The sequence below is a fragment of the Amblyomma maculatum genome, chromosome 11 (assembly GCF_055883805.1).
Source record: "Amblyomma maculatum isolate TAMU_Amacu chromosome 11, ASM5588380v1, whole genome shotgun sequence".
NCBI classification, from domain to species: Eukaryota; Metazoa; Arthropoda; class Arachnida; order Ixodida; family Ixodidae; genus Amblyomma; species Amblyomma maculatum.
The window spans coordinates 56498945-56523200 of NC_139354.1; the positions used below are offsets into that span (position 1 = coordinate 56498945).

At 42.9% G+C, this 24256-nt stretch overlaps 1 protein-coding gene and 1 pseudogene across 1 annotated transcript in view; one reads left to right on the top strand and one right to left on the bottom strand.

The window, feature by feature from the left end:
* Hn (phenylalanine hydroxylase) overlaps positions 1 to 24256 on the top strand; it is a 133688-nt gene that overhangs the window by 28577 nt on the left and 80855 nt on the right. Inside the window, exons 2-3 of the mRNA XM_084585046.1 lie at positions 17761 to 17883; positions 19602 to 19782. Coding sequence (XP_084441172.1) covers positions 17761 to 17883; positions 19602 to 19782 — 304 coding nt within the window. The remainder of the gene's footprint in view (positions 1 to 17760; positions 17884 to 19601; positions 19783 to 24256) is intronic.
* On the bottom strand, positions 1533 to 2799 carry LOC146173836 (uncharacterized; annotated as a pseudogene).

A 24256-nucleotide genomic window follows, 5' to 3' on the forward strand; every position in this document is an offset into this window, starting at 1 on the left:
TTACATCACAATGTCGCGAATTCCTTGCGTCTCATTTTCACACCGTTTACTCATTCTTGCATAAAATGCGTATACAAAAGATTGATGTCAACCTCTTCTATGCTGCCAGCGCAATCCAATAACAAAATGTGATCCTACTGTGACTGGGCGACTGTACTCTACTGTGCAACTTACAGCTAGCATTCAACAATTTCTAGTCTCAAGATTGCGCATCAAGTCTTCCAGTTTGAAACTAGCTTACCCGCGATCAGAAAAATTGCTTAATGCTTCGCTAATATTCAGCACATTTCCGTGGAACATCAAGGTTGTAAACTGTTGTAATTTAGAAAAACAAATACATTTAGTATACTGAAGTTGTGAATTTTTCTAAGCGCAACTGGAGCCGAGGAAACCACAAACTGCTTCAGCAAGACTAGATACATTTATTGCACAGTTACACAAAAAGAGGAAGAAGACGTTCACAAACGGAGAACCTTCCTGGAGAGAGGTTTATGGCATAGCCTTAAAAGTCGCTCCACTGTTGCGTTGAGATTCCCGGCCCAGTTCGCTATCAGTGGGCGCAGCAACTTACTTAGGAATATCTTGCAAAGCTCCTCAGTGTGGGCACGGTTGTTTTTTTTTGCAGATTAGCTGCGGATACTGTGTAAAGTGCGGAAGCAATACTGAAATGAACAGTTCACACAGCTTGCTGCTTCGCCGGACCTCTTGAGATTTCATTGTCCGGTTAATGAAGACGCACGTAAGCTGACAAAGCTTGATTGCTTCCATTTTGGGGTATACCAAGCCTCCGTTGTCCATGTTTTTCATTAGCCCGTAAACAGGGTCGGTTGGCTCTGTTTCCTGCAACAGAGTCTTGCACGACTCGCACGTCACCTGAAAACCATCAGAAAATATCACATAAACCAACAACTTGGTATAGTGGTAGACAAATTTGGAGCTTTCTCCCCTTACGGATCCTCGTTAGCATACATGCACTTGCTACCCGCTTATTAAACACATCCATTAATTACCGCCTCTATCCCTCTCATGCATACTCTTTAGCATACAGTCGGAGGCAACCACATTATGTGAAATATACCACCCGACACAGATATAAAGCCCCGCTTTAACCAAGTCATATACGAACGTCCCTGTGTAGTCTCGGTGTAGCGTGCCTGACTCATGATCCAAGGATCCCTGTTTCCATTCCCATCTCACCCTCTCATCTTAATGAAGCTGCAGAGTTCGCAGCTCCTGCCAACTTTATCATGTCATGTGGTCTCGTTGCACCACACATCCCGCCGAACAATCAAGGTCCGGCCACATCACCTGTAAAAAACCTCCTGCCACAGACATTCTCACGGCGTTTTGCCGACAAGGCGGTCACCATTGTTTCTGCGGAACAGGGCTTTTAACGCTATCGCATTGGCTCCTACTCAGACAATCTCAGGAGTATAAACAAATATTGTATGCACAGGTTTCTTTGCTTCCAAGGCCGTTCAGACAAGAGGAAATTTTATAACAATGTGTATGTTTATGTAAAAAAAAACAGTTCATGCCTTTTCCTGACATGTTCTCGCAACATAACCAGCGAGGAACGCTACTGGTGCCACTTCAAAGTGTTCCTCTGCTTCAGAACACAGCGTTAAAAATCCGAGTTCACTGGTCAGCTCCCTGGTAGCAAATTCAATGGCAGTTGGCAGGGCATATGTTTCAGCATCTGGACTTGTTACCTTCAGCGCTGCTTTCATTTCAGAAGAAGTGGGTGCATTGCCACTTCTCGCTGCTTGAAGGATGCCAACCTGAAAAAAAAAAAAAAGAGAGGAATGTGACCTTGCATATTGTACCAGCGAAAGACACGGGGACACAAGAACTGGTCCAAGTGATCACCATGTTAACGTGACCTTGATGAGCACACTTTGGAATATTTTTAAGCAGTACCTTTAGCAGTTTCTCCGCTGTCAAGTCCTGGCATCCACCCGGTCGTTGCCGCCGTTGACCTGCCGAAGACAGCTAAACAGCGATTCCACAGGGTCACTGTTTAGCCCGCGTGTTAAGACATAGTGGAAGCTGCAGTTATGAAATTCATTTGAGTAACCTGTTGCAAACAACCTAAAACTGAGCCGAGAAAAAAAGAACCTACTTTAGGTAGTCAAGAAGATATTCAATCAGTGCCACTGTTGACCGTGTTGTCAGGAGTGTGGCTTCGTAGGTCTCTTTTGTGATTCGCCTCGACCGCCCAGCATTCATTTGGAGGTCTTCCAAGTAACAGATGAAATCTAGCTCCAGCCAGGAGAGTCGTTCATCATCTGTTAAAAAGAATGCTTTCTCATGAGTCCCGCTTGCCTTCACTGCACCGATATCATGTAGGGCATACCATTTCGCAACCATTCGCATGAAATATATTGTAGCCGAGCTGTCTTTGAAGTGGCATGCTTCAGGATGACATTCCGGGTTCTCTTGAAGAAATTGTAGCGTTGCTATTACTGCCGGAGAAAAGATTTGAGTGGCCCTGCAAACTTTCATTTTCTCCAGGTTGTTTGATTCAACGTGTGCACGAGTAAGGAACCTGACTGGCTTAACCAGTAGCTGTGACTGAATTTCGAAGAGCTCTCTGTCATTCTCTGTGAAATGTAAGGAACATACCAGAGACCTGTCGCTAGGCGCCCACTCGCTACTTTTTCCCGCTTGTCCTTGGCGGGAGATATTCTTGAGCCACGCTTCCCTACGCTGGAGGTCGCATGGGAACTCATGATACCTCACGGTAGGGTCTTTTCTCGCGTTTGTGTCGCAGAGCGGCACACAGCAGTTTCGCGGCATTGCGCCGCACGCGTGAGACGGACCACCGCACGTGCGCACAGCAAAAAGCACGAAGCGAGCCCAGCACACAACGCAAACGCGTCCCGTCTAGACGTAAACGAGCTCACACACGCGCACACAATAAAACTTGAGTTGATTACGCCGACCTGAGGCGAACGCGTCCAGAGACGGACAAAACCGCGCGCCCCGAGCCCGCAATCCCGACGGTGACGTGTCCCTGAACAGTGGCGCCCTCAGCAGAAACAGCGGACGCAACTGTAAACTCCCCAAGGACACGCTCGCCCATTGACGGCGGCGCGATTCAGAAGGCCGCACCTGCGCTTCCATCGAGCGGCCGTGCCAGAGCAGTGTCCCTTGGGACGCGAAAAAGGCTCACTACATTTACAGCCCGAGCAGAGCAATGCGTAGCGTACGTAAGTTTAACTGTAACAAAATTTTGTTAACCTTCTTAAAATGCATACAAAAATTAACAAAGGTTCCGTTTAAAATAAACTCTACCACCAGGAAACGGATAGCGTTTTTACTGAAACATCGTTTAGAGCAAAACAGCTCGCCAGAGGGCATTAGAAGCTTCCATTTAAGACATTTCGAAAAAATTGATTATTTTGAAGTAACTCTTGCAAAGCAGAATAACACTTGCTCATTCTCCCAAGGGCACTAAAATTGAGCTAACTATCCGCAACACTGACTCAAGAAACGCCGAAAAGTTAGTGTCCCTACAGCGTGTGATCCCCAAAAGATTTGTGAGCAGAACATGTTTTATCTACAAGATGTTGCATCTGTGGCATTGATTAGTCTTTAAGAGTGCTTTTTTCGCATAACCTTCCTTCGTATCTTTAATACAGCCACGGCCGCTCAATGGAGGCGCACTTGGTGCGGCCCGTCGCGTCGCGCCTCAATAGCTGGGGAAGCGCGTATTGGGAGAAGTTACAGTTTCCGCCGTCATTCTCCGCGGGGGCGCCACCACTCCAGGACAAGGCGCCGCCGGCACGGACGAGCAGACGACGCGGAAGGAGCGCGCTGGCTGGGTTGGTGCGTGTTATCGTTTTGACTACTGAGCATAACCGCGTGGTTCTGATAGTTCTGCATGCGTGTCATCGGTGCCTGTGTCAACAGCGTCCTAAGCGTATGCAGCACTATGCCAGACAACTGCTGTGTGCCGCTGTGCACCACGAAAGCAAGAAAAGATCGGTTATCACGAGTTCCCATGGGATTCACAACGTCGAGCAGCATGGCTGAAAAACATATCTCGGGAGGACTAGGACGGAAAAGGAAGCCGGTGGGAGCCGAGTGACAAGTCACGGGTATACTGACTGCACTTCACAGATGACGATTACAGGAAGAACATAAAACTGAAGATCCTGCTTCCTTCAGCTGTCCCCTCCGTGTTCCCGAACTGCCCACATTACAAGTTACTCACGCGAGCTCATGTTGAAAAAAACAACCTTAAAAAAATTAATGTGCGCAGGTCAATAGCCTTATTTTCCCCACTTGTTATAGCTATAGCTACACTTCATTTCCTCCTGGACAACCCCCCGTGTCATCCTGAAGCAGGTGTGTTTCAAGATAGCTGCGCCACGATCACTTTTATGACGATGATATCAAAATGGTATGCCTTGCCCAACATCGCATAAGTGAAGCCATGGGGACACCAAGAGGAGCCGCTCTCTTGGTTAGAGTTGGACTTTGCCATATCGAAGACATTCAGGTCCAAGGAGGCACGTCGAAGCAAAGGCTAACCAAACAAACGTACGAAGCAACAATCATGACAACCAGATCCACAGTGGCCCAAATTAATCACCTTCTTGATCACATCAAGTATCTTACAACAATGTCTTCTGTGTGCCTTACTAGTGCATTGCATTTAACCGAATCTTACTTTCAGCTTCCGATAAGCCCTAAAGCAGGCCCTCAACAGCGGGCCTCTAGTATCGCTTTTTAGCAGCCTAAGGCAATTCAAAGGCGGGAACGACAAAGTTGACGCAAGGGCTGCCGTTTTCCCCTCGGAGAAAATACTGAAGGTACCACTAGCGAAAAAAAAATTATATCGACTGAGATTATACACATTTTGCCATGCTTTGTGCAGGTTGGCAACTTGCAAGCATCAGTCTGCAAGTGCACCTATCAACAATAGGCAGCTATAAAACTTGGTATTCGTGATTATGAAAGTACCTTGCCAACTGCCATATCACGTCTGCTGCGAGAGAGTTTTCGAGTCTGCTTAATTCATTCATGTGTGATGTGAACCAGCAGCTGACAGAGTTAGCACCGATTGCATTCTTGGTTGGTTACCTTGCACGTCCATTTGAAGAGAAAGTATGAATAATTTTACAGAATCTCATGAAACATTTTTATTCTGTTTTCAGTGCCTGCTCGTGTTTTCAATATTTATATATTCAGTTCAGTTCAGTCGTTCAGTCGTGTCCGACTCTTCGTGACCCTATTGACCATGTCACGCCACGCTTTCCGGTCTCTCACTATCTTCCTAACATCACATAACTTCATCTGCAGTGCCTCGAGGATGCCATCTAACCATCGCGTTCGCTGCCTACCCCTTCTCCGGAGACCCTCAACCTTTCCCAACATCAAATCTTTCTCCAGCGACTCCTCTCATCAGATGACCAAAGTAGCTGAGCTTTAACTTTAGAATTTGACCCTCCAATGAGCAGTCAGGGTTTATGGTCGACAATATTGACTGATTTGATCTTCTGGCAGTCCAAGGAACTCTCAAGAGTCTTCGCCAGCACCACAATTCAAACGCGTCAATTCTTCGGCGGTCAGCCTTTTTCACAGTCCAACTCTCGCATCCATACATCACAAATTATTACCAAAGTTTAAATAACTTGTAGTGCTTACTTTAGATTGTCAATAATTTTATTTTATTAGTCCCCATCCATTTATTAACTTTGTGCCTTGTGATTCCTGCAAAACCCTGGACTTATCAAAATTCTTGACGATGGACGCCTATGGTATCTCAAAATCACCATGCACATTTGTTAGCAAGGTGATGAAGTGCCCGCAGGTCATAAGAAGCAGCAAGCTATGCAACATGTTAATTTCATCCCGTCTTCCCTATTTTGTGCAATTTCCGGAGTTGATTTGCGAGAGAGAAGACCGCAGTCACGCTAAGGACCTAACCAAACTAATGCGACCACTGCTGACCAACTGGACAGGCAACATCAATCAGACAGTGAAAAAAATCACGCTTGCACATAAACCTTTTTCGAGAAAAGTTCTTCGCATGTAAAATAAGCTTGCGTGTTTTTTGTGCATCACGCGGCTTCATAATCAAACGAGAAAAAAATTGCCTGAGCCTGCGTGTGTGGCGTTGAACTGGCTGTCTTGTGTTGTTTCTTTTGCAACAGTTTGTTTTAGCTAGTATGTTTTGGTGGTGGTACCCACTTGAATATTATTTCCAGTGAAAACGGAGGAACAGGCCGAACAATAATGTTGAACGCTACGTCCTGAATTGTAAGTTTCCAGAAAAGTGCACGCTGAATAAATGGCCCCAAACCATGTCCCGATTTAAAGATTGCAATATCTAATACGTTATTACAGTGGTTGAAACGCAACTAAATGGGTGCGTACTCAGCGAAGCACACGACTGCCTCGTTCTCGTTGTAAACGGAAGACCACGAATGACTTGGAAAAGCCTAGTGATGATGACTTGCCGCTATCACCTTATCAATAGCAAACTTGCACATAGCATCACATACTGTGTGAAACGCCGCTCATAATCCTAAATTGAGCAAGCGCCGACCACGCGGACGCCGAACGAAAGCACAGCCACGGCCGCTGCGCGCAGCTCTCCGCCCGGACTCGTCCCGGAGCGGTGGCGCCGCAGCGGTGGCGATGAGAACTAGGCGCAATACGGCTCTTCTGGGCGACGCGACGGGCCGCACCCAAGTGCGCCTCCATTGAGCGGCCGTGATACAGCTTTTCAGAAGTATGACATACACGGTTATAAATGATTGCGAAAGAGTTGCAACCATGTTTTTGCGAGATCATCTCATATTACCTTACGTTTTCCTTGACCATCGCCAGCTATTCCGTTGCAAAAGGCAACATACTAGAATTACCGAAGATTCCGAGGGAGGCATACTGGAACATTTTTGTAAGTAATACTGTGAGACAAAGGTCACGAGAAGGAAAGAATTTTTCTCTTTTCTCCTATCTCTTCTTTCGAAAGTTACTTCGCTTGTAGTGTAATATATTTTAAAGGAAATCTACACTTTCCTTTGTTGTACCCACTTTTTCTCCGCTCCCAATTTTAACGAGGATATATATTCCACAAGAATGGTGACCAAGCCAGCATTTGAAGCGTGGAAATCGCTGACCTTTTCTCGTGTAAATCGCCTCTTGGCATACTGAGGTAACTACTTTCATATACTCTGGCAATTTATGAAGTTAAAGCTGGACCAAATCATGCATGAAAATCGTGTCAAATGCACAGCCTGATAAAAATTGCTATGCCTTGAACAATTAAAGGCCTCGAAATCGCTCAGAGTCTTTAAAAATTAATCTTTTTAATGAATAAAATTTTGCTGCGTAATTCGATTGCGTTGACGCCAGACGAACATTATTATCGTATTTCCCGAAAGCAGACCCCAATTGTCTGTCGAAAGAGTGCAGGCCAATTGCATCACGCTCGGCTTTAGGACTTGCGTAGACGGGTCGTCAAGGTCTGGCAAACGCCCATCGGTTCCCGGTTTTATTCTTCTTTTCTTCCCGGCCGGTCACGCCCGCCACTTGCATCAGAAGTTATTCAGCGAAACCCCTCGGACGCGGCATTTACCTCCTCTCTTTCCGACTTTTTTCCTGTGCTCGCTCTGCAAGTAGCATCCCCTGATAAAATTCCCTTAGACGATATCATTATCAGCAGTGTGGGTTATTCTTGATACAGAATTTCTCGCCCTGCTTCTTTTCTACAAGTCTTCACAGTCCTTTCCTGACGAAAACATACAGCTTGATTAGCCCGATATTTTCTAAATAAAAAAGTGATTTTGTGTCTGCATAAGGCGATCTATTTTTTTCCGTCAAGTAAATACTTACGACGAAGGGTAGGGGGTCATGATGCCTAAGGCGCTGTTGTCAGCTGAGGTGCCGTAGCCGCCAATTACCGGCGTCATTAGCGGCTCCCTAGCCGAATCGGCTGACGCTGTCGAACTTCGGCAAAGCGGAAGTGCACAGGGGATAATGAGGTGGTTTGGCAAACTCTGAACAAGAAAAGTGCGGAAGACAGCAAAACTGTGTTAAAGGACGAGTATTCAGGCGTACGACCGGACACACGCCAGCTCGCGCAAACGTACAGACATACTCGCAAATTAAACACAAGGTATATTCGCCGCCAAAGAAAGAGACTAAGAATGAAAACAAAATAGCAAGAGCAAATTCACGCTTAGAATATAAAGCAAAATATAGAAGGTAGAAATTACAATATCATAACAAAGCCAGAAACACGGTTGTCCACTTCTCCGGTTTGTCAAGTTTTTGCTGCACACTTATATTACTGTCCGTCATGGTTCACCAACTCTTCCAATCAGCCGTTCTTCTACAGCAAAGTGTATCGGGATCGCGTATTATTTATGCTGGTATTCGTAGCTTTTGGAGCGGTCTTTGCTGTGCGGGACCGGCCATTCCCTTCACCAGCAAGAAAGTAATTACGGCCGCAGTTCCTCGAATCACTTCGACTTCGATTTAACCCGGCTATATTGTGCCTCCGTGGTCTGTAATTTCCGCAACATTATTTTTTGGGGAAACCTGGTTTCCACTTTTTCATCCTATTTGATAGTTTTCTGTTTGGTTTGTTTATGGGTATTGATTTCTTCATCGCAGTTTCAGAACGTCGGATATGGGACAAGTAGACGTGCAGGTGAAAGAAATCATGAAACAAAATAGTCGATCCCACTCACTTAAGGAACAAAAGAATGGTTCTTCATGTCCAGCCAAGCATAAACATCGGTAGCTTGGGTTCTAACAATAGGTGGTTTTGTGATTCTTCACTCATCACCAATTCACTCTGCTTATGGTCGAATTCGCGAATAGCGAACTGGACTATGATGACAATGTACATAATTCTTATTGAATGGACTTGGAACGTTTACCACTCTTTAGTGTATGAAAATCTCACTATTTTTTATATTTTGTCTATGACATTGCCGCTTCAACGTTTTCTCTTAACAGACCTGAATCTCGAATCTGAAAGGTTTCATTTCCCTTTTTTAAGAGTAATTCGAGTTATTAAAGATAGTATTAAAGTAAAAATATATACGATTTCTTGCCTTCGCTTTCTTTGCATGGAAAACGTTTGTTAGAAAAACGCACCGCGCTGAAGCGGCATGCAAATAATAATCAAACGGAGTGTAAAAACCGTAATACTAAATTTTTGTTGTTTCTTACATTCGCCCGTGCAAATTGATATAATAAGAAACTGTCGTTTTCTGTAATCACATTTTCTGTATGATTGAGACAGTACTTTCTAGTTAGATTGCAGTCATTTTGAGTATTTGTTTCGTGGGTGATTACGCAACATACGTAAGCCAGGAGAATCTGGCCTTTTGTCTTTTTTGTGCGGTAATTGTGGAGCTAACGTCGTTCCTATCCAAGAAAAACTGAGGAAAAAGTAGATGCAAGTTTTATTTGAGACCAGCAGTACGGCACTCTAAACATGAGTGCTTTCTCCGCAAGAAGACACGATTTTCCTCCTCAAATTCTTGACTGGCGTCAACTGAACTAAGACGTTTCATTTCATATTAATTATAATATACTCAATACATTCGCAAAAGGCTATTCTCCAAGTGAACATTCTGTTAAATATTAAAAAGAACTACAAAATCAACTCTCATTATACCAAAGCATCGAAGATTTCAAACTCTATTATTGGAATTTAGTGACACGCCATAACACTAAACAATCGTCAAAAAATGTAAAGATTACTGAAAATAGTCAAATGTATATGTCATTCTCCAAATAATATAAAAAGAGGCAAATAACGTGCATGAAAAGACCGCAGTAAAATTCTAAAGCATGTACTTGCCCTATTTCCGCTTTATCAAAAAGCGCCGACGCAAGCTACATGCAGTGCATAAGGTTAATATTCACTCCTGCATTAATATCTCCAATCTAGAGTATTAAGAAAATATTATAGTGTCATTTAAATAAGGAAGGCGCTTTGAAAGCTTTTACCAGTCAATTATTCTTTTCTACAAACCCCGTTTTCCTTCTAACTTGGGACCTTCAGTACACCTAAAGGTGTCCAATTATACACAGGGCTGCTGAAAAGACAATAATGGTGTCTGCAGCTCCCCGTTCCCTACAGCGCGCCCAGAACACAATAGATGAAATCTCAGCCGGTACAGAAAGTCACACGAAGGAAAAGCACTGCAAAGCGGAGATTCGGAGAACTAAGAAGCGCAGGAGAGCCTTGTGCTGTTGGGATAATATTACCCTTAGAGTAAGAAGCGAGGACTGCAGTCAGTGGCGCCCGTGCCTGTTTACAATCTGTAGCGCTGAGCGTATAAAAATAGCACGGGGAATACAATAGTTGCGTATGCGTAGCGTTCATACTGCTATTCCGCAGGAACTTTGGGAGTCATCGAAAATATCAGGAAAGAAGGGCTGACTACTGTGGTGAGCACGACAGCTTCCTCGAGGAAACGGATATATCATTGTGCGCAATGTCGAAAAGAAACCGGGTGAAGGAAGGGACGCTCTTCTGTAACGCTCCTTAACAAATGACGGCCAAGCTATTGTAGCACCTTTATTTGTTTATTTTGGTTATACTATTAGCCTCTTAAGAGGCTGTTACAGAAATTGACAAAACTGAAAACAGAGCTGTACAGAACACGAGAAAATAATGTGGGTAAATTGAAAAAGACAGAAAGGGACTTTCTAACAGAAACTTGTTTCATGCATGGTGCATTTTAGCAAGCGTTCCTTTTCTAAGCTATGGTACCCTTTGTTAAGCAAGTTTGCCGAGTTACCACTGGACATTGATTAAGAAGCTCTGGCATTGAGGTGTTCTTGTCAATTTTACATTGTGTTTACACATAAGCGCATAAAAACTGAGGCAAGAAACTTTTTCGTACTTCATGAAAGCCTCAGCCTAAACATTCATAGCGATAAAGGTACCGATAAACAACAAACTCCAGAAAAATAAATACGCTGGAAGATTGTAAACTGTAATATTTTTTCTCTTCTCGAGGACAACGACGTAGTAAATATTATTTTGTCTAAATAACCTGAAGATTTTAACAAGTACCGCTCGTAGACGTTGCTCATGTGGGAGTTATTTTTTGCTATGCTTCGTATTGACTTTTGGCTTGTGTAATCTGAAAAGCTAGAACTTTCTAATGAACAAAATAAAATATCTGAGCATGGCTATAAATTGGGCGATTCTTGCTACACCTTAGGGATTTTTACGACTCATTATTTCAGGCTATACAACATATATAACATACATAGGAATCCGATGATACTGCTTCAATGCAAGCCGTGAATTTACTTAGAGTTGTCGAAATTTGCAGCACAATGTAAAAAATATACACTGCAGTACAATGCGGAACTGATATTCAGTCACGCCATTATGCGAGTATACCTAGGAGATAAGAGGGGGTTTTGTGCGTCGACCCAGACTGGATATAAAGAGACGCGGAAGAAAAGAAAACTCTTCTGGCCGAGTAACTCGAGCAGTGCTCTTTCGCGGCGTCCAAACGGCCGTCAGGAGAGTCGCCAAAAAGAGAGAGTGGTCTGGGTGAGAAGCGTGCACGTTGTTCAATTGGAGGAAACCTCACGCGGCCTTCTAACAGTGCATTCAGGGAAAACGAAGAAAGAAAATGTGTGCAGCTATGCGCTCAGAAGAAAGGAGAGAACTCGTCGAACCTGACAGCACCTCGCGTGCGTCGCTGCGTCCCAGATAAAATCCGCGTGTCGGCTCGCGATCGGAGAGCAGAAACAAGGAGCTCCTGTTGGTATCGATCTGTCGCGGCTTGTGACATGTCTACCCAGGTGAGAACAGAGACTTTTCTCTCGTATTTATCTTTGCTCTTCTCAGTAACGCGTCCTTAAGGCATGTCGATGCTCTTCGTGCGGCTATGCAGGCTTTTATTTCGGAACGTAGTAGGTGTTTCCTGCGCCCTGGTTTCCCGACTAAGCTTCCTCGTGTATGTTATTCGTGCCTTCGCGAGAACGGCTCAATAAGCTACCACTGAGGGCCGCATGAGGCGGAGCCTGCTATCCTTTGCTCCCCTTGCCACTATCGTGTTCTTCCTAGCTGAACGTGCTCTCAGCGCTGCTTCCTAATTAAATTACGCCAATTCTTAGCAGAAAAAGTTAACATAAAATCCAAAATGCAAAACAAAAAGAGGAGCCGTCAAGAGGGGAAAGAAAACTTCGAGAGGGTCTTGTTTAAAAATAAAACAAGTGACATAAAAGAGCTTTCATGCGCCAAAAGAGGCAAGACACAATCTGATACTTTATTTTCTGTAGTTCTACCCAGTACACTATTGGGCTCATCGAAAGGGAACTGGTCAGCGCAAACGTCAGGAATGCTTTCGAGCAAAATTGAACTCCCGTTGTCACGCCAAATATAACGGAACACTTGGCTTCTAAACGTGAGCAATGGCCTCGAAACATGTTCGCATAAAATATGACTGTCTTTTTTTTCTGTTATACGCACAGCAGCTACCAAACGTAAACAGAAGCTCGCTAAACAAAGATTCGTCGAGAGTGAACGCGGCTCCATGACCGTTTGCGTACTTTCTCGCGCTGTTTGCGGAGTGTCCCGTCAGCCGAACAAATATGCCCTCATTTCTTACGCAAACATGGCTTCTATACAAAAACCAAGCCTGCTTGTGCAAATGATTAAAGCAAACGTTTCCGATTTGCTGCATTTTGGATAAAGGAAGCCGTAACCACGACGTCTTTCTCGCGCATATCAAACCCTGCACTGAGCTCTTTTTCGTGGTATTGTTATACTTGTCCCACTTGCAAGCAGCGTTTACTCATACTGTGCGCGTCTGCACTATTTTCGCTCCTTCGCGCATTGAACTGTCCATTGTTCGCACCGAACAGAGAAAAAAAAGCATGACAATAATCGGGTAAATACAAAGTTATGCTGTTCGAAATTATTGGTAAGAAAAACGTGTATGCTTAACTAGAGTAGAGAATGCTTAACACCACGTGTTGATGCACCTGAGAATATTTCCTTTGGTTCTGTGCGTAAGTATGGTAAGGAATGGTATGATATGATACATTATGATATGGTATGGTATGATGATACATTATGATATGGTATGATATGATATGATATGATAGGTATGATAGGATATGGTATGGTATGGTATGGTATGGTATGGTATGGTATGGTATGGTATGGTATGGTATGGTATGGTATGGTATGGTATGGTATGGTATTGTATGGTATGGTATGGTATGCTATGGTATGGTATGATATAATATGGTATGGTAGGGTATGGTATTTATGGTATGGTATGGTATGGTATGGTATGGTATGGCATGGTAAGGAACAGTATGATATGATACGGTACGGGACGGTACTGTGTGGCATGGTATGGGGTTTAACATCCCAAAGCGAGGTTGGACTATGATAGACGCCGTAGTGAAGTTCTCCAGAAATTTCAACCACTTGCGCAAAATCTCTGTTATCCAATAGCCTTTCACACGATTCTTTGTGTAATGCAGACTCCTACTAACAATTAACATTTTGAACTGCTTCTGTTTGTCTCCTTCGCATTGTGCACATAACCGACGTTTTGGTATAGTACTATCCTGATGACTGTTTAAATATCTTACTCCGCCTTTACTGATTTTCTTTTACCGTTCTAAATCGCAGTTATACTTCACTGTAAAATCATACTCAAGTTTTATCTGCCATAGTCGCACACCAGTTGAGATGATCTTTCAGCGAGGGAATTGCCCTCAGATATACTGCAGGATTAATAGCAACATATACTCTACTGTTGTGGTATTTATGCCTATTGCGTAATGAAGCGACTGTCAAATGTTTGAGTGATATATCTTCTTTTGCGGAACATTTTAACAGGCATAACCTGAGTGCAACACGTGTCATTCTACCTGTAGTCTTTTTATACCTGTATATCTTACAGTACATCACGCGCGTGGCACCTTATTGATGGACGGTGCATGTATATATGTAATGGGCACCGCCTATATACTCCTTCCTACATTTCATAGTGAAGACCGGATCCCGGCCGAAAGGCAGCGCCCTATCAGATCAGATACGTTCGAGCATCAACTTCTCCCCACCTATATATTTATATAGCTTGTAGCTTACGGGGGTCTCGGTTTTGGCAGTCTCGAGGCCATAGGTAGCGTAAGAGGGTTCTAGCACAGCTTTCGCCCTCGTTCTTGATCACGTTCTACGTGACGCTGGCGGTGACACAGGGCGTTCCACGTTCACCGCTATGGTTGAGAGTGGCGCTGGTGAACACTCTCAAGGTTCATATACAGACCACATTAATACCCAAGAAAGTAGCAGGCGAGACAGCGGCTGATGTAACTAAATTGGAAGAGCACCGGACGCGATATTGGAAGGTCGTGAGTTCGGTTCCCACCTTAGGCACGTTGTTTTTTCTTCTACTTTGTGTTTAATTATCTTTCCTCTAAACAGAAGACATTATTTATTCGTGTGATCATCGAAGTAAAATAATTACAAATAAGACACAAAGTACAAAATCCCCAATGCCTTCCTTGGCCTCGCCGACTGTTGGCTTCTTCCCTTCATATATATATATATATATATATATATATAGAGAGAGAGAGAGAGAGAGAGAGAGAGCTCCACAGCTATTCTCAGATCGACAATATTTCACTGATGATTGAAATTGAACGTCGACCTGTATATGTTCGTAGGTTGAGATAAGGTACTTTTTTTAGGGTCTAATATGTGGATTCATTGCACATAGACATAATCTCGGTAATTTTGACGTTTAGAATATTTATCATGACCGACGGGCAAATCGGGCAGTATAGCTCGGGGTGCGAAATATCTAAAGTTGCAATAAAGAAAAAAAATCGCCGCATGCAAACGACACTACGGGTGATTTATTTCAGTATTTGCCAGACCCCATCTAAAATTTTAATGCGCATGGAACGTGACAAGTTGAACAATTTAAAGAGCAAGCCGGAGTGAGACGCAAAAGATAAGCACGGCTTAGCACAGAGCCCACAGAGGATGAGAACATTACCCATAAACACTTCCAAGCTTTTTACAATACTTTTTTGTTCTCCAATTATTCTTATTAGAGAAATTGTTTGCACTCACAGAAGTAGGTATATTTCCTCTACACGCGGGCTCTGCCGTAACGCTTGTCAGGATGCTGTTTTCCCCTATCCCATCAAACATCTGTACGCAAGACAGAGGGCCATTCAGCGTGTTCCATATTGTGCTTCATTTTAAATTCGAATAAGGAGTGTGCATCATATTCGCTGGCACGAAGTTGCATTTGACGGACTCCATTTATAAGGCTTCAGGTACTTTTTTTGTTAGCAGTGAAAAAGAGTGTCCTCTCAGAAAGACCGAAGATGTGGGACATAGCGGTATCGCTTTTTTTTTTAAGGCTAGAGGCAAGCAGCCCTTTCCAAAAATGCCGTGGAAATTCTGAAGCTAACCAAATTAAAGCCACGTAAGATGTAAAATGACATGCTGAAATATTTTTGGAAAGTCACGTGTTTCTTTCGCTTCTACTAAGATTTGAAATATAAACTCGCATAAAATCTCGCTCTATATTTCATACTAAACCCAATAAAAAAGTTACAACTGCACAACATGCATTCCTTCGTGTAGCCATAAGGTGCTGATGGAAAAATGAAATACTTATGGCCTCCCCCTTTCTGAATAGTCGGCAGTAGGGTGCCCAGACAAGGGGAGAGATTAGTGATCATTTGCATACCCTGGTAGGAAGTGTTTAGATTTCGGTTTGACGCAGCCTTGCTGGACAGAAAGGCACATGGGGTCGAAACACAATTGGCAGTGCGACAATTTGCACCACCGAGACTCAGTCTCTGACACCGATTCGACAAGATAGTAGATTGAGCCAAATAATTTGACAAGGATTTGGGACCTACTTTACGCGGATGTCTCGAATGAGGATCATTAGCAAATGAAGCTAAGCACTAAGGAGCTGAAAGCGCCGGAGGGCATAGCAGAAACCGGTTCATTTCCTTCTCAGTGTCACTCGAGTTTTCTTTGCTACGCCTTTTGAACACCGTACCAACTCGAACAAGCGCCTCTCTAATTTGGTTGGCACAGTTATTTAGCGAAAAAATTATTCATACCGAGTGTTACATGCTGGTATTGAACTATGTGCGTCAGGCGACGATGAGGCTAAGGGTGTGCATAGATTGGTAGCCATTCAGCCTGAACTAGTGAAAGACACTCTTGGACGACTGCCTCCCCTAACAATATTTAGGTTTATGATTTAAAATATCTTATTTTTAAATGGAGCCAGATGCTATTACGGCCTTACACGAAAACCGAAAATTGTAACATTTCTCATCACACTACTCACATGCACATAAACGTTTCAATGTTTTCGCCTGATTATATGAAAAATAACAGAAACCTCGATTCTTTCATAAAACACTTTTTTTTTTATTGCTACATGTATTGTAGAACTGATGTGATGCGGCCCTCGTGGGAAGACGAAGAGACCGAAGGGCACTGGTGATCGCTGATCGTGATCGGTGATATTCTAGTTTTCATCTGTGACGTTATTATTGTGCACGCCCAAACGGGTTTAAATTTTTCCTTTTTCTCAAGACGTATATAACGGATAACTTTCGTGGTAATGTTATGCGAGATATCACAACTTATTAAAACCCGTGATGATTGCATCACCTTCAAACATAATCATCACAGACCTGCGTATTTGCTTATTATGTATCCTCCACCATGGTATAATATGCCTACTGGTTCTGCAGGTATTTTTAATCAAATAAAATACAATTTAACTTGGAGCTTTCGTGCGTTGAACCTACTACCAGTATGCTTGGAATGTTTGCTGCTTACTTTGGTGGTTTCTTTTGTGTTTGGTTTGGTTTGGTTTGGTTTGCGGGGTTTAACGTCGCAAAGCAACTCAGACTATGAGAGACGCCGTAGTGGAGGACTCCGGAAATTTTGACCACCTGGGGTTCTTTAACGTGCACTGACATCGCACAGCACACGGGCGCCTTGCTTTTCGCCTCCATCGAAAAGCGGCCGCCGAGGCCGGGATTCGATCCCGCGTCCTTGGGAACAGTAGTCGAGCGCCCTAACCACTGCACCACCCCGGCGGGGTCTTTTGTGTTTGTATCTTCTGTACACAGTAAAGAGACATGTGATTCGGTGTACAGTAATTTCACAAAGTATAAAAAACATCCTCACAATCGTTCACAATCGTTTTAAGTTAAAGATTAGTTTTGGGCTCAAATGTTTATTTTAGTCCTTACCGACTGAAATACATAAACCGAGAAGCGTTGCATCAGTATGCATTTAAATTTTTCTACTGCTATTTTAATAAATAATATCGACTTCTTTTGATGGCAGCAAAAGGGATGCGCCCGTAAATTCTTCAGATTCTTTCAACGCATGTCGTGCTTTGAAGTTTGGATAGATGCACCTAGCATTTTAAGGAAAAGAGTTCACTCCAAAATAAAATGGGAGATCGATAGGTAGCTTTGACATCAGCGGTGCTACTGGTCATAAAGATTCTTCTGTGTAAAGAAAAAAAAAACCTTCGAACAAGTATTCTACTCCATGGTTTACATTTTCGAGACTGAAATTTTGCTTGTCATTTTCGACACGTAAGAAGCCCAGTATGTTTTTGTTTTCGTTCTCAATAGTGAGGTGTGAGTTGGTTGCCAATTTAAAACATAAACCTGCTTGAGATATTCTCTATGTTTGCGCAATCGTCATTAGATGCGTGCCTTTCTCTCTCGCAGCCAACACGGGTGTCCAAGGGCTACATCATGGAACCCAAGAGTGCGGCCAGCAGCGCAAACTCGGTCATCTTCTCCTTGAAAGAAGAAGTCGGAGCTCTCGCTAGAGCACTTCAGATATTCAAGGTAAGTCAGCTGGGATGTTTATCGTTTTTTCAAGTTCAAGGGAAACTTTATATGCGATAGTATTTCTCTGCAAATCTCCGCTTTATGCGACTCATTGGCGTCATATTGACTCCACATACCAAGAAGGGCACGGCGTGCCCACCGAATCATATAAGCATCTTTTTTATAAATTAAAAAAAAAACAGTGTGATCTCAGTCACTAAGGAAACAGAGGTATGCAGTAATTGCGCAGACGTGTTGATTGACAGTTATTACACAATAATAAACCGTCTACTAGTACCCTCTCCCTAATTTCACATCAATCAATTGGCATTCATAACTTCTAATATACACAATCAGGAGCGGAGTAACAAAGACACATAGTTCATCGAAACTGTTCCTCTTTAGGATCCTGTCTTCAGTAACTAGCGCTAGAAGATATAGGCTACATTCTCATACAAGTAAATGCGTATTAACCGAGATCTAAATTTTTGTGTAGATGGTAGATAGTTTGTTTCGTCTTTTTGTTGATAAACATTAGACTTTTATAATGCGGACTGTGGCAAAGTCGGCAGCAGTTCTTTTCTTTTGCGTAATGGTGGGACTTGCCACGCTCAATGAAGAGCTTTACAGTAAGCTATTTGAACTCCGCTTTTGGTTTTACGAAGCATTTTTAATTGCAGATATGGACATATCTAGTTAGGAATAGATACAGGCTGCACAGAGAGAAATGTATTCTGCAGAGCATATGCATAATAACGGAATAATAAGAAGCGTGTACATGCTGCAATTCCTCACATTTTGTACTATGTATATGAAAAAAAATCCATCGATACTACCGGGTGCAAGAAGTTTCTATGGTGGCCCTAACACAGCGTAAAACTATCCTTAAATGAGTACGGATCGTAGCGCGACACAAAAGCTAAATGAAATTCCTTTTCCTATGGCACCCAGTTTCATGTAGCCAGTACTCTCATAAATTGTTTTTCGGTTGTTTCTCCTGAACTGGACTTAAGCGCGGTAATGATTTCAGATCAAGAACTCCTATGGACGTGATGTATCTAGTTTTAGGGATTCCTTCGCTGTGCACATGTTTTGTATTTTCACTGTCCAAGTTAAAGATTTAGGAATTGGGGGATCACAGGTATGGAATAACCTTAAATTATATTATGACTGCGTTTTCTGACCCTTGTTTTCTGATATATTTTAAGCACCTCCTATAAAATTTCCGTCAAGCTAGCCATAATCGACTCTCGGTGTTATTTTTTCTTCCATTTGATCTTTGAGCAGGTCATTATGAATTGAGATGTACTACTGGGAAGGTAAACGTGTTTTAGCGAGTACATTAGCATGTGCATGTGTGCGCAATTCATTTTGCTTTCCAAGTAGGAAATGTTTTCTACTTTCATGTCAAAATTGCATGTTATCAATTCCTTTGCACAATAGAATGTCCCTCGGGTACGTCCTGCGCTCCAAGGCCAGTAGGAGGGTGAGGGTCTTGCAGTGTGCCTCCCTGTCAAACAATAGCAGCGACGTTAACCAAATCATTTTGGGTCCTCTTTGTTGCTCGTTTTTTTTCTTCTTAATGATTGCTGTACGTCGCAAAAAGAGGAGTTAAGTATTCACTGAGTTTGTCCGAAATTCACGATTATACGCTTGTATTTACATTTTTATACGGTTTTACGCTTGCTATGTGTAGTACAAAGGCTGGTGCTCAGGAGTGAGGCGTACACTTGCAGGACAATGGCGTCAACTTGGTGCACATCGAGTCGAGGTCCTCAGCACGATTCAAGGACGGCTACGAGTTCATTGTGAACTTCAGCCCCACAGAGGGAAAAGTGCACGAAGCTCTAGAAGAGATCAAAAGCATGTCCCAGTACGTGCAAGTCATCTCCAGGGACCTGCCACCGAAGTCCGATGGTAAGCATACCTGCTGAATATACAGACCTATATACAGTTTATGCCTGCTGCGACAGGTGCAGAGAACACAAGTTGCTCCCCTGATAGAATATATAATTACATCCTAAAAGAGTTGGCTTATAGACCTCGAACGTTTTTTTTTAACAGATATGTTATCATTGCTGCATTCGGCGAAGTTCGAATTTTAGTCCAATGTCCGAAGCCAGTTGACGACTGGAGAGCAGCTGCTCTATTAGACAAATTTTATGCATCTGGCCTGACTTAGAGATTAGAGATAGAATGAAACATGCATTATATATATCCGCTGCCTGTAAACAATATTTCGAAAGGTTTTGAGCCAGAACTTTCGGTTGCGACTTTCGCCCCTGCCACTTGTGCAACCAAAAAAAATTTAAACCGCGTCCGCAAGTGCTGTACATTTTCTTGGTCTGATGAAAAACAAGAACATTTTTTTAAAAGGAGGAAAGGGGTCGCCATTTCTTCAGCTTATCACCTGGCCTACAGTGTAATAGAAAGCAGAATGAAATGAAAGCTATATATAAGAACGTTTTAAGGGTTTTATATCGCAGGTTTTATATCGCGCAAGGTTAACAAAATGTCTCAACACACGTCACTGGTCCGTAGAAGTTGTCCGAATAACAAAAGGCTTGCTAACTCCCCTTGCCTCAAAACTACGTTGGACAGAACATGTAGGATGCCAGGAAGACCATTTAGAAAACCTAAATGCGCCGGACAAGAAGCGGGTGATAGCGTGCTTCTGCACAGTAATTTCTGCTCATAAGCTTTAACAGCAGCAGTTATGTGCAGAGCTCGTCACCCTATTAGCCCTCCTGGCAGCGAACAATCAGCCCTAACGCACTCTATCGACGCTCTCATATGGGATGCGCTTCCCTGTTCCGTATTCATGAAACTTCGTCGAACCATTTGCCACAGCGGTGGCTCCTACATTCTAACTTCTTTTAAGGTTTAAGTTACCGCGAATACTTCTCAAGCCAATCTTCACAAAATGTCTACTATGGTGTAACGTCGACCCAAAATACCTTCGCGAAGTGTTATCGACCCGCTCGTCTTTAAATCACGTCAGTAGGCCGGTGAAGGAACCATTTCCACTGAAAAAACATGACGAGAAATGGAGGTCAAATTTTCTATGTATAATCTTTTCGGCGTTATCTAAAAATAAAGAATACAGTGAAAAAAGGACGCACTATACAAAGCAGAACTATTTCTCAATTCTAACAACCACCTTATGCACTAATTTGTTTCACTGATAAGGAATATTGGAGTGTACAATGCCCATGTCTTTTTTTTCTTTTCATTGGCGAATACGTGCCCCTGTGACATGTTTTTGTTTTTATTTTGTACTTTTGTTAGGATATGGTTCGCATAGCGTCGGAAGTAATTCGTAAATATTAATAATAATATTAATCGTGATAGTATGACAAGCCAAAGATGCATACGTAGGCCCGGGAGGAGGCCTGAGCAACCGTATTCTTAAGTACAAGGGGATCGTATCACTGTAGTCTCAGGTAAACAATTTTTGCTTCTTCTGGGTGTTTTTGTCTAATAGTACGAATCCGTTTTTCGCCTCTTTTCATTTGCACTACCTTTCGATTCCGAGGCCAATATCGATATCATGGACTTATTGTTCATTTCCCTAGAATATGCTGTCGAGCGCCATTTTTTTTACGAAGCTCTACAGGCCACTTCCAATTAGGAAACCTTGAAGAAATAAGAAAAAAAGTAGCGTCAGTGACATTCTGGGCAACAATTGGCATCTGTAGCTTATAGACGAATATACGGCGTAAATATTTTCTGCAATTTATTTTATTGCTTTCATTATAGTATAGAAATGTTTTCCCTGTTATTAATGTGAGCGGATTATCACGCGTGTAGCTTAGAACAAGCAAATACAAAACAAACAAACACAGTTCAGATGCGCGGGAAGCAGCCAAAATTTCCAATATTCATTCAGTTGATATCGAGCCTGGCTTCACGTAATAAGTCGCCCACACAAATCCTTTTCCACCTCAATGGGCTCCGTACCTGTCCTCACACTAATCTTAGCCTCTTCATCCAACGTAGTCAATTATACGATAATTTGTCTCACATGCCAAAAGAATGTTATCAGCGAACGTCTGGGCTACAAACGTAGCCTCCAAGTGGCGTCCCTATACGCGTCTTTCTGCCAAAAACTGCCTTCAGAGCATGATCTCTAATGCATCCATTTTCAAATTCCGCGTTATTCAGCTTTATTCCTGCAAGTATTTCTTCCACTCCACAGATGTCAATGCGTACTCGTCCCAGCGTGTTGTTTCAACTCGCGCTGCGCACCAAACATCGCCGTGCCCAGGCACAAGAGCACTTTGCTATTGCTGCTGCCTGTCAGGCCTCGTTTAAAACAGACACACACTGTGGCGCTGTGAAGTAAGCACTGAATTGTCTTTATAAAACATCAATTTCGAAGCACTGTCGCGCTGGGCATTGAACATCGCCGCATTCATGAAGTTTCATTTGCCACGCTCTTTTACTTAATCTATAGGTAAATATCCCATACACACACGCCATCTCGCTAAAGCCAGAGACCGCAGCAGTGCCAGACAGGCTGCCGAAACCATCGAACAGCAAAAAGGCAGACTAGCCGTTGCTGAGAAGCTTACCTAAGCGGAACCCAGTCGAAAAAAACTACAGAAAAAATTCTGTTGTGACGACAGAATTTCTGTGCGGTTTTTGACAGAAAACCTGTTGTGACAACAGAACTTTCTATAGTAACATCAGATGTTTCTGTAGTTACAGCAGAAAAGTGCGACAGAACTACAGACAACAGAAAGCTAATACAGAAAAAGTACGGAACTACAGAAAAGTACTACAGGACTGCAGGAAAATCTGACGTTTACGACAGAACTACAGAATATTCTGTCGTATTTTTGACATGGTTCTGTAGTTTTTTTTTTTTTGACTGGGAACTGAGGCAAGATCGAAGTGGCAGCAGCGATCGTGGCTGCGGCCGTAGGCTAAGACTAATGAAGTTTGGTTCAAGGACAGTTTAACCTCTACCATTTTTTTTGACATCCTGACAGGACAATTTTATGTGCTACTGTCTATTGCAACCCACCTCTTTCATGCCTTTGTTGTACTTCTCCCGAGGTCATGCCACCACGTGCCTGGGATGCCGATATGGATTTTGGGACCCCTAACGCAACTTTGGGTTTAGGCACAGTTGGAACTTACTGTTGGAATGCTTGATGATCATGAAGGCCTTGTCATCAGGTGGAATGAGCACCAATTGAAAGACCTCCACATTGTAATCATTACATTCGCGATAGCAAAGGCACACGACCAAACGCTATTCACTCATATTGTACTGCTACTTCAGCCCTACTCTAGTTAACCGCCAACATCACCCGGCCGCCTCTCGTCATGCCACTATAGTCCGTGCTTCCCATTTGTCGTGAACATTTAATTTATAAATAAACTTGTAGATTGTCAATTATCTTTATTGCAAATCATTTTTGAGTATGCAAAGACCCGACACTACCTCGAGTATAGCTGGAGTTCATTTTTAGTGGTGTTTTTTTTTATTTTGCGCTAATTCTGTTCTTCTGTGTCACAGACGTCTCTATAAAGTTCTTTTCCCTAAGGATTGATACGCTTAATTTGAAGCTTCTACAGAGCTCCTATTTTTCCGTCAAATTACCGAAAGGTTAGTCTCTCCGGGAAAAACTACTCCGCACCTGTAATGATTGGAATAAACTGTCTGCATCCGTAACAAGTATAACTGAAGAACAAAAATTTAAATCCGCGCTACAAACTTTCTTTCTTGCTTAGTATTAAAACTCATTTTATGGTTATTTGCTTATCTTCACTGTATACTGTTTTGCTCATTCTATTTTTATATTTTGTTATTTTTACACCTGTGCCATCTTTCTAAATTACCGATGTACCTCCTTGTTCTTTTTTATGTGCTTTGTTTTCCAGAGATTTGTACGCTTATTGTGTTAACCTTCTGTTTTATATATACATATATCCTGTATGCGCCCCTCCCGTCTGTAACGTACATCTCTATATTGAGGGTATTTTAAATAAATGAAATAAAATAAATAACAATTTTGTAGTACGTCGGTAGGCAGCTAATCGAGAATATATTATGCCTGTCAAATGCCCTCCGAGAAAACATATTTTTTGATACTATTTAAGGTCCCTTCTACTATCTTTGATTTTAGGTCAGGGACTATTCACCCCCAGACTGTTCTCGCACAACTAGCAACACCCGCTATAGACCGCAAGCTATAATTCCATCCCAGTATCCGGCCTCGTTGGCTCATTGGTTAGAGCGCTCGACTACTGAGACGTGAAACCAGGGCTCGATTCCGCTGCTTGCGTCCATCATGTCACGAAAGCGAAACGCACGGCGGCTGTGCGCTCTGCAACGTCAGCGCACGTCAAAGAACCCCAAAATGAACAAAATTATGTCCGG